General features: G+C 36.5%; 1 protein-coding gene across 9 annotated transcripts in view; it reads left to right on the top strand.

Annotated features, from left to right (window-relative positions):
- nrxn2a (neurexin 2a) overlaps window positions 1–12,169 on the top strand; it is a 359,408-nt gene that overhangs the window by 175,378 nt on the left and 171,861 nt on the right. For all 9 annotated transcript variants that reach the window (XM_058415329.1, XM_058415328.1, XM_058415327.1 and 6 more), the window contains 2 exons: window positions 7,001–7,120; window positions 7,566–7,947. In XM_058415329.1, the coding sequence (XP_058271312.1) occupies window positions 7,001–7,120; window positions 7,566–7,947 (502 nt within the window). The remainder of the gene's footprint in view (window positions 1–7,000; window positions 7,121–7,565; window positions 7,948–12,169) is intronic.

The following is a 12,169-nucleotide window of genomic DNA, read 5'->3' as shown; positions in this document are numbered from 1 at the left end:
TGCTTTATATTTTCAGACAGTGGATTGAAAGGCAAATTATTACAATAAGTACAAAATGCCACCGTCACTTTAATAATCATTAATTAACATGCTTGCTCCTAGGAAAAGTACTTATTACGTTATTACCTACAAGAACAGTACACAAAGTGTGGTCCACCCCGAAAACCTGGTCAAACTCGGTCCGAATAGCATTGCCATGGGTCATTATTATTATTATTATTATTATTATTAATAATAATAATAATAATAATAATAATAATATGAGTTCTGTACAGTTTAGTTTCAGTAAATAGCCAGAAAAAATCTTTGCATCCATTTATATATTTATTCATTTATTTATTTTAATTTATTTTGTTTTATTTTATTGCCTAAATCACATATTATTATCAAATATATTGTATGTATTTTTGTGTTTTTATGGGTAACTTTTGACTGGTGAATTTAATTTTATTATTATTATTATTATTATTATTATTATTATTATTATTATTATTATTATTATTATTATTTATCTGTTTATTTAGTTAGGTATTTAGGTATTTATTTATTGCATAAATCAAATCCTATTATTATCAAAGGCATTATATGTATTTTTGTGTTTTTATAATTAACTTTTTGTCTGGTGAATTTGATTTCATTGGGTTTTAATTATTATTATTATTATTATTATTATTGGTATTATTATTTATCTAGTTATCTGTCTACCTATTTATTTATTTATTTATTCATTTATTTTATTTTGTTTGGATAAATCACATCCTATTATTATCAAGGGTATATTTTTGTGTTTTTATAGGTAACTTTTTGTCTGGTGAATTTGATTTCATTGGGTTTATTATTATTATTATTATTTATTATTGTTGTTGTTCTTTATTTATTCATTTATTTATTTGTTTGTTTTTGTTTTTTTTATTTGCATAAATCACATCCTATTATTATCAAAGGTAACTTTTTGTCTGGTGAATTTGATTTCATTGGGAGACTTCAGAGAGACTTGAGCTCATAAATATAGTCAAATAATGAGTTCTGTGCAATTTAGGAATCAAATGTTCTTCGGTTCCATTAAATAGCCAGAAAAAAAAAAAATCCTTGAACCCATTTAAATAATGAGCCTCGTAATTGAAAAGTTGGATTATGTTCAGAAGGATTCAGTGGAAGTTGTTTTACAGTTAAAGGGTTCTCAGGCTGATCTACTATATTAAGAATATAAAAATAAGCTAAATAACTTCCAAATGCCAAATAACTCCTGTATTCATCCCTGCTTATAACTCTATCCTGAAGTGTTACCTTTTCCACTTACTCTAGTCTAAGCGTTTAGAGCACTTCCTCTCAGTCCCCGGGTTTTTAAATGCGTCCTGAAAATATAGAGTACATTCCTGCAGGTTACAGTGTGAAAGGAAAGAGAGGAAAGGAACTTTTGAATAAAAACCAAGCAAAAGATACATATAATCATCCAAATAATCAGCTTAACACATTTCATTTCCCCTTAAATTTCATCAGCTTCAAATCATTTCACATAAAACATGTAACACCTAATCTGAGTCACAAATTATACCCAAGAGGACGTTTTTTTACAACCTTCTGCTCTTCCTGCAATTCATGAGGAATTAATAAATCATCTCAAGCTCATGTTGATTCAAATCGTTCTTGCAGATATTTGGACCAGATTCTTTCCGTATTTGAAATTACAGAGCGACTACAGAGCAGACAGATAGATTAGTTATTACACAGCCATTGATTTTGCACCAAAGGAAGGACAAATGAGATGTTTTTGCAAAATGCTGTTTTGCGCTGTCTTATAAATAATTAGGTGGAGCGGTATTTATAATATATCTGAGTCAGATTTTACAAAAAAAAAAAAAAAAAAAACCCCACAAAGGATCAATAATTAAATAAATAATTTATGAATGAATTGAATGAATGAAATCTCAATTATCCATAATTAGACATTCAGGATTTTTCAGTAAAGGGTTTGCCATGTTCAGAAAATGGAATGAAAACACATCCTCAAAATCCTCAAGAAAATCAGCTTTTATGCAAAATTGAGTTTTTCTACCCTTAACATAATTTTGATGTATGACGTCGACCGCATATATTTCACCAAAATGTTCTCACGTGAACGTGTTTTAATCCATGCTGTAAGTAAACAAAATGTCTAAATCTGAATCAAAAATGTCTAAATCATGCCAGCTAAGTGTAATTATCCCACACAGTGATTGTCACGCTTGTCACTCTAGTTCCTGGGTAGTGACACACTGCAGCAAAACCATCATAAGTCTTATCAGTTTGGTTTATAATCAGATACCAGCTGAAAAAAAAAAATAAATGATTGATTCTGTCCGGTGCTCCAGACAGAATTTAATCAGGTTTGGGGGTCACCAGACACATTTCAGGACGGGCCATGGAGAGGATCGGAAACTGTTTAGAAGCTCATCATCAGGTATTATAAATCCCAGGATATTCATCACTACAGCATCAACAAAACTACGTGAAAGTTTATAGTTTGACCAGGTCTAATCTGATGAACTCCAGAGGCCAAAAATGGAAGGTTTTGTTGTGTCCATGTTGTCTATTTTTAAAGTAAACGGTGATATCTGCTCCCTGTGATGCCCCAAGCTTCATAAGCAGCTAGAATGTGAAGGTGTTTATCTTCAACCACTAAAATCTTTGTAAGATTAATTTCTCAGAAATAAAAATCAGTCATTTGTTTATACCGAATAAAAATGTCCCGTATGTCCCGTCCCATTCCACTGGCGGACTGGAACGCCGCTGTACCAGTAGTGATAATTAGTACAGTGTTGAAACTGATACACCGAAGTAAAAGTGTTCAAAATATAAAATTCTCCAAACTCAATTGTAAGTTTAAAGTTATTATCGGTCAAAATAGAGTTTTCTATTACACACCATTACCAGCGTGTGCTGCATCTGGACATCAGTCATCAGTTTTGGGGTCATCGGTTCATCCTTCAGCCACGCCAACATGTCTAACACACCCAGCGTCTCTGCTGTCCACCTTTATGGACTCAGATCTTTTTAGACTTTTATTATGAAGATAAATTACAGAGCCTGGAAGCTGACAAAAATAAATAATTGGCTGAAATATTAAAACTGACCACTCTGCTTTCCTAGTCTGCGTAATCTTCTTTAAAAAGAGTATTTCTGAAGTTCCGATTTTTTTGAAAACAACAGATTTTCAATTGATTTTTTTTTCCTCAATACAACCACGATAAACATCATGAATTGGTGTATACAATTGAAATAAATTCATATTCAAATATTTTTGTCAGCTACCAGGCTTCATAGTAAAACCAGTCACTAAAGAGGCATATATCATCTGAATTCTGTAATATATTCTGCAGAAGGTTTATGTGTCATGAACATCTCTAAATGATCTATACCGTATGACCATACATTCACTGTCCTGCTCCAAACCACCAGATGGCAACATTCACCAAGAAGTTTAAGCCTCTGGTGTTTTCTGTTCTAAACAGGGCTCTTCCCTGCCACAGTAATGCTGACAGTGACTAAAGGAAGGAGACTTATATTACGTTAAAAGATCTATGGCTTTAATTAAAGGAAGTTTGGATAAATGGTACGACTCTATATTCTGTCAGTGAACATATTACCCCGGTATAGTAATTCCCTCATCTACGCTCCAGGAGGATGTACACATGATGAGGGAGCTGGGCTCCGGCTCCAGTGCACTACATATTCCGCTCGACGATCCTACCCTTTTATCATTGGGTGTGACAGGCATATTTAGACTGATGGAAGTTTTAATGATGCTAAAATGTTCATTAACTTTTAAATAGGCAGAAATCGCCAGTAGTTAAAGTAAATTACACTAAATTAGAGCCCTCTGCCATCTGCTAGAAGTCTCTGTTTGACCTCAGCATGTTGCGCATTTTAAACAGCTTCGTACTGGCGTGTGTGTGTGTGTGTGTCTGTGTGTGTGTGTGTGTGTGTGTTCAGGAAAAGTAATCTCATAGACATCTAACTGCAGATTTTAAACTATTTTAATTTTTAAGAGTTTTGCAAAATGTAAATTAGGCATAATTCCCAAAGCTGGTCCACAGTAATAAGAAAAAACATTAGTGTATATGCATCATATTATATTATTTTATACTAAACTATTAACGTGTCAATTAATTCAATTCAAACGATTATGCCATATTTTAGTATGCTTTTGAATTCTTGATTCTGATTGGTTGTTAGGTTATTAAAAATGTGTGATGTTCGATATGGTCAGTTTTCCGTGATGAGACAGGGTCCAGGGTCAGCACTTTGAGGTGAAGCAGAAAAATATTCTGATATGGGAAAGGCTTCAAGATGGAAAGGTTTACTTTTATTATTATTATTATTATTGTTATTATTATTATTATTATTACTGCTAACAATTGTTTTTACTTAAAACCAAGAGAGAGAGAGAGAGAGAGAGAGGAAAAACTAGAGTCTGGTGAGGAAAAGACTGTGTGTGTGTGTGTGTGTGTGTGTGTGTGTGTGTGTGTGTAAGAATTATCTTTAACATCCCACAGCATTAACCAAAAGACTTTTGTTGTTGTTAAAGTAAATGAATGCAGTTGTTGCTGTTGGGATATTGCTGTGGTGTAAGAGGAATAAAACACTTCAGAATGTGCTGGAATAAGAAAACCATCTTAATTCAACGCTTTACTATTTTAACTATATTAAACATTGTGCAAGAAGCAGTGCAGTGAAATGACATCCTAGGCGTCTAAGTCACCTCTGAAAGCGATGGCATCCTGAAGTCTGAGCAGCTGGGAGGAAAGTTTGAGACTAGACTTTGAATAATCTGCTGCAGAAGCACAATGTTCCTTGACACAGCCGAGGACTTGCTGTACAGGCCGCTGCCCTCGGATCCTTCCCCATGATGTTCCCATCAAATACTTTCCTTTCTGAACACACTGTGTAGGGACCGCCTTTCTATTTACTACACACAAGGCATTTATAAGCAGTTTAGTTACAGTATGCAATATGGCACATTTATTGAATGATTAAATGGTGAATTATTTGGTTATGAAATTATAATGTTTAAAAAATGAAGCATTTATTTTCACTCCTCTGCTGTGTGTAAGGCAGTCAGACATTTTTATAGTCTTCACCTGTCCAGTGTAGGTGATCCTCTGCCCAGTGTAGCCTCAGATTCCTGCTCAGCACAGGTGTAAAGAGTGGTTATTTGAGTCGCTGTAGCCTTCCTGTTGGCTTAAACCAGCTGGCCAATCTCTTCACATCTCTATTTTCAACAATGTATTTCTACTCACAGACCTACCTCTAATTGAACCCCCCCCCCCCACACACACACACACCCTTTTATATAAACTTTACACACTGTTGGAAATGAAAATCCCACCTTTCTCAACTCTGTAAATTGTAGCTCTTCCTCTGTGTCTGCTCCGTCATGATTGGTTCAATTGGTTGATCACGTGAAAGAGCAGACATATTAGTGTTTATATATATATATATATTAATCACCCTGATTAACATTCCATTTGTGGTTGATGTTTTGGGTGCATTGGAAGTGAGGTTATCAGGTTTGGTGGTTTCTTGTTGCCTCAGGGTCTGGGAGACCAGAAAGAATGACGTCTGTGGAGTCGGACGTGTTTGGTAGCCTGAGGGAGAATATTAAAACATAGAAGCTGAAAAGAGCTGGTTAAAAAAAGAAATGAAGGTTGGTCAGCACTGATAGCGGACCTTCGCTAGGTACCATGCAAGCCGCGGGCCGTAGCCATGCAGATAAGCCCCTAAAATGTATGAATATTATTTCTAAAATAATAATACTTTGTTTTCTGGTAGAATAAATTTATGTTAAAAGTTATGAACCATTTCAGGTTCACTGGAAAGGACATATGCTAACATTTCCTGTCGATCTTACCTACTTGTAATATAAAGTAATAAATAAAGTCTGAAATGAAAAAAAAATATTTATTTATATTTTATTATATTTATTTTATACCACAGCAGTATTTCAATTTCCTAAAAAGAAAATACAAACATTTAATCTTTACTTTTTATTTATTTGTTTGTTTGTTTGTTTGTTTGTTTGTTGGTTTGTTTGTTTATTTGGAAACAATATAAGGAAACAAAATAATAATTAGGAACTGCAAAGAAACTGCAAAGCATAATGCCATGTGTCCTGACACTGGAGACTCCTTCCCTAAATGCTAAATATCGTACTTATAAAATCACCCAATAAACATTTTTGCTGTGCTAAATAACTACAGCACTTTTCATCTATCCATGATCCTCTGACTCTATTACTATAGAGAAGGTAACTTTTTAGATCAAGTGCATTAATATAATCCCGTGATTTGAACTAGTATCAGAAGCGCTGTTATAGGAGGTTAATTAACCAATCAGAATTAAGAATTCAACAGCGGTGTGGTATAAATGTGTTTAATAAACCCAGATTACCCAGCACAGGATGAAGCTTTTACTTTCCTGTGAGTCTTTCTAATTAACTCTCAGAGCTGCCTGGAACGTGATGGATTACACCATTTTTATCAAGACGACTCCAGTACCTGTGATCTGAAGTCTTGGGAAGATATTTTGCATTTTTTTTGTCTGCTCAGACTTGTAAATCTTTAAGCGGAGCTCTGTGCACACCGTGCTGCAGCTAAATAATACGAACACCTTGTCTGTGAGATTATTACACGTCAAGAGATTTCCTGTTAACAATGTAAGAGCGAGTTAAAGTCTAGACACAAGGGATTAGTAATCTGTTAGGTTATATTATTCTGCTTGTAGTGAAGGTAGAATTGCAGAGGATGTCTTACACCATCAGCTTTGGGGTTCACCTTGCTTTTTGATTAAACCAGAAATGAGACTTTAATGCTATAATGTACAAATGGGTATGATGAAGTGGTGTGTGTGTGTGTGTGTGTTTGTGTAACCTGCTAGTCTGTGGCCTACAGGACGCTGTAGTGCATTGATGAGGCAGACCGTTAGCCAGAGGCAGTGTGTGACTTTGGCCCTCTGTGTGTAGGTAAAGGACCGGAGACTCTCAATGCAGGGCACAAGCTGAATGACAATGAGTGGCACTCTGTGAAGGTGGTGCGCCGGGGCAAGAGCCTGCAGCTCTCAGTAGACAATGTGACTGTGGAAGGTGGGTAGACTATAAACACAAGCGCCCACACGCACAAACACACACACACACACACACTCTGTCACACTGAACATACAGTGGAGTAAACAGGAAGACATTTGGGATATGGTGATTTGGAGTAGCTTGTAAGATATATTTAAATAATAGAACAAATATTTTGGTACAAACATGAGTTCAAAACTATTTACAAGGATTCTGGATGTGTGTGTGTGTGTGTGTGTGTGAGTGAGTGAATGCTTAGTGATCCTCGGATCCACTGCAACCTTGCCTTAAGTCTTGTATGCTTATTAAATTTTACAATTTTCAGCCTTCATGTTTTATGTGGTCTGAATGCACATTGTAGCTCTGTTGCTAATTTTCATTCTTTCTTATACAAAAATGAGTATTTTTGGTAAATACATACCAGCACTTCTCCTCACTCAAGCTGGTTTCTTGATCTCTCCAGGCCAGATGAGCGGAGCACACACGCAGCTGGAGTTCCACCACATCGAGACTGGCATCATGACAGAGCGCCGTTTCATCTCCGTCATGCCATCCAACTTCATCGGCCACCTCCAAGGCCTTTCGTTTAACGGTGTACCCTACCTGGACCAGTGCAAGAACGGCGACATATCGTACTGCGAGCTGAACGCTCGCTTCGGCATGCGTCGCATCGTGGCCAAGCCGGTGAGCTTCAGGACCAGAAGCAGTTACCTGGCACTGTCCACCCTGCAGGCCTACACCTCCATGCACCTGTTCTTTCAGTTCAAGACCACCAGCCCTGACGGTCTGCTGCTGTTCAACTCCGGAGATGGCAGCGACTTTATTGTGGTGGAGCTGGTCAAAGGGTGAGTGTGAGTTGGAGAAAACCTGATTTCTTCCATCCCAGTGGAGAGCTCTGAAATCATTTTAGCTTGAAAAAGTTAAAGTAATCCAATCCTATTGACTATAAATATGAGGTATGAGGAATGTATAGAGTAGGAAAGGGGAGAACCGATCAATACATTGCCTGAGATAGTATGTTTAGGATAAAAAAATATGGTAAAATATCACATTTTATAAATACCAACACTATATTGGGACTCATGCAGGATTGTATCCCTTACAGAAATATTTCCCTTCAACATATTTTACTTACACTATATCTAAACAAACTTATGTGGACACCAGACCATGGCACTCTTATGTGATCTGAAATGTCTTTATTTCTTGACTTCATTGGATCTAAGGGGCGCAAACCTGTTCCAGCATGACAGTTACTCCATGCACATAGGGAGCTCCATGCAGACATGATGTGTCATAGTTGGAATGGAAGATCTCGAGTGTCCTGCACAGAGCCCTGACCTCATTGAACACCTTTGGGATGAATCTGAACACGGATTTCACCCCAGACCTCCTCACCTGACATCACTAACGCTCTTGAGGTTGAATGAACACAAATCCCCACAACAATGTGATGTCGTACCTCATAAATATTTACATCCTGTATGTCACTAAAATCCATTAATAATCTGTGGTTGTAAAAAAAAATATATAGATTTCTGTCATTTCCATATTATACAGTTTCAGTATATTCATAGTTAATTTATTGTAATATATTCTTTTTTTCAGTGAGTGGTGTCATTACACATGTAAATATCGAGCTGTTATTTAAAATGCAAATCGGTTTGTCATTGATGAATATGGTATGACTTGCAAGCATAACACATAATAATGACCTTTCATTGACGAGTTTAATATGCATAATATCAGTTCAGTACAGAGCTTTATAGCTTTGTTTTCTCGCTTTCTTACAACAGCATCCGGCATTTGTAATGACAACTGTAACATACCGTAGCGCAAGTAATGAAAAAGTAAGTACTACTTACTACAAAAGGAGTTCGCTTTTCTAATTTCTACCCTTGACGAGGAACAGCTGCATCCTCAAAAATGATTTCCTAAAAAGACTAAAATGGTGCTGTAATGTCTGGTTGAACATCTCTTCTCATTTCTGATATAGTGTCAAAAACGCTCTTTCTCTAAAGTACGAAATGGTGCGATCGGCCAGACGTTCCGTCTCTCTCTTCCTGTGTCTCGTCTCGTAGCCTGTTTCTCTTCAGCTGCTTTTTGATTAGTGTTTCTTGGGTAAAAACGTCTGTAAGTCTATTTGAAATCCCACTAGCACAGTTGCCATGACTTGAACAGATGCTGCGGAGGCACATCAAATAAGCAAACACTTAATGTAGGATTTTTTTTTTTTTTTTTTATTTCAATCAGAGTGTTCCTACTTTGGGAGTTTATGTAAATCAGAGAAGTTGGAGAATGACTCAAGCTTCATTCGAAGTATTATCTCCTGCTCTCCTGGCGCCGGCATAAAGGAAATGCTTGGAGGAACGTTTGATGATTCATCGTTCGACAAATGCAGAGGCTAAGTTTACATGGTCCATTTGGAAAGGAATCAATCTACTTACTTGCGATTTCAATTTGGTGACCGGCCTCAGAGTTCATAAAGGTTTGCTTTTATTTCATTAATATTAATCCAGCGATCCTCTTGCTGGAGTTGGTCACTGTTAGCATCCTCTGCTGATGATGATGCGAATTGCAATGGTGAGTGAAAACGTCAATGGTTTCCTTATTTTTTTTCTCCCGTTGAAATCGTGAAACTTGTGAAATGATGAAGCTACTTGCCTTTTATAGGAAGAGAGGGAGGAACAAGTGCTGACCGGTGGCAATGCTTCTGTGTTCAGGGCTGGAAAAGTGGATATATCCTAATAGTAATAATAATAATAATAATAATAATAATAATAATAATATTATATATAATACTTATATATAATATAATATAATAATATAATATAATATAATAATATTATATAATAATATTATTTCATTTCATTTCATGAAATATTATGAAATTAAATGAAATTTTAGATTTAAATATAAATATAATATTATTATAATATAATATAAAATATTGACAATATTAACAACAACATTGTCATGACTGTGTTTGGATTTATATCCTAATTAAAGCAACTTTTCAGCAGTGAGAGGTGAAGTGAATAAGACTGATGATCTCCTCATCATGGCACCTGTTAGTGGGTGGGATATATTAGGCAGCAAGTCAACATTTTGTCCTCAAAGTTGATGTGTTAGAAGCAGGAAAAATGGGCAAGCGTAAGGATTTGAGCGAGTTTCACCAAAAAGGGCCAAATTGTGATGGCTAGACCACTGGATCAGAGCATCTCCAAAACTGCAGCTCCTGTGGGGTGTTCCCGGTCTGCAGTGGTCAGTATCTATCAAAAGTGGTCCAAGGAAGGAACAGTGGTGAACCGGCGACAGGGTCATGGGCGGCCACACGTGGGGAGCGAAGATTGGCCGTGTGGTCCGATCCAACAGACCAGCTACTGTTGCTCAAATTGCTGAAGAAGTATACCGATACCAAGAACCCTCCTAAAGGGGTCCTAAATCTTGCTAGCACATGGGTCTTACTTTTCAGAATAAAAACAACACAGATGATGAAACAAGGCAGATTTTTATTAAGATGTAAACAAATAAATATATGAAATGGAGCACGAGTGTATGTGGGTTATTCACATTATAACAGTAAAAAAAATCTTCAGTGTTTCAGTATGTATGGAAAGATCAGTTATCTCATGCTGTTGTAAAAAAATTGGTAGCTGTGAGTTTGACCGGGCTTCCATTCCCAGATGGATGTATGGATATGGACGCTATAATGGAGTATTTTGTGCTACAGAGCATTTTGAAAATACCCACATCACCATATCGTGTTACTACTCGACTTCCAAGACTGATTTTGTTTGCAGATGTTCTATTAGTTATATAGCCTAGTGGTAGAGGAGGGTGTGGTGAAATTTCATCGGTGCAAAACTTGGCATTGAGAGCATTTGAGCGAAAGTTTTACTATACAGTGAAGTGCTTGTGACTGAATACTCCTCAGAGATTGCTCATATAGTGCCTTGTTAAAAAGCTAAGCCCGTGTGTCTGCCTTTCCAGTTCGGTAATACAGTCCTTTTACCAATAGTTAGTGCAATCAGCTCTTGCTAATGAGGAGATCATTGAGTACTGCTGTAAATGGAGATGGTAATCTGAGGTCAAACGGCATCCCATGAGGATTATGTATTAGCGATACTACTTCCTGTGTTTATGCTTAAGCATTTCACTGTTGTTCTATCTTCCGACCTGCGGAAGTAGTTTCAAGTGGCTTGGGGCCATTAAATGCATTTTTTTTTGCTCGTGGCATATAAAGGTCCAAACCTGTGTTTTACTGTAGAATTCATTTATGCAGCGGGGGGAGAATTAATATTGTAAAAGGAAAGGATCCTGAGATGTTTAACTTTGTGTGCTGCCACCATCCAGAAAGCCAGTCATTCAGTGAGCAATTAGACAGCAGGTGGCCTCGTCTCTTACTGCCGCCTGCTGCTGCATGCTGAATGAGAACACTGTAATGAGTGCTCACTTCATACACTGCTCTCTCTCTCTCTCTCTCTCTCTCTCTCTCTCTCTCTGCTCTGTCACTGTCCCTCTACACACTACACACACTCTCTTATCTCTCCCACTTTCCCTCAAATACAGACTCTCTCTTTTATTTCCGTGTTATTTGTATGGTTCCTTCAACCAAATCTAATTCTAAGGAAAAACCTCCAGAGTTGACAAAAAAGGAGAAACACAGAGCGAGACACATCCTCCTCTGGGTAACACTGAATAGTGGAATTTTGATTAAGCTTGTGATTAATTAACACAGAACAGAACTCAGACTATGCAGTGGAAAGAACATCAGATATGATTTTGTAGAAAGAAATCAGATAAGTATAAATTTCATCCTTAGACGAGTTGTAATACTAAATATAGCATAATTAGACTTTTATGCAGGGTTATTAATGGAAATTATGAATTAATTTGTTATTATTTCATCTAAGTAATAAGTTGTAAATGAGAAAATACCAAACACTTCTAGTAAAGGACCAATCATTTCCAAATCACTATAAAACAGCCCAATCAGTCTATCTGATCTAATCCTATCCTATCCAATCCAATCATGTCCTATCAAATCCTATCTAATCCAATCTT

Source organism: Hemibagrus wyckioides, linkage group LG18 (assembly GCF_019097595.1).
Source record: "Hemibagrus wyckioides isolate EC202008001 linkage group LG18, SWU_Hwy_1.0, whole genome shotgun sequence".
Classification (NCBI taxonomy): Eukaryota; Metazoa; Chordata; class Actinopteri; order Siluriformes; family Bagridae; genus Hemibagrus; species Hemibagrus wyckioides.
Note: the sequence above shows the minus strand (reverse complement) of the source record. Positions and strands in the feature narration are given on the sequence as shown.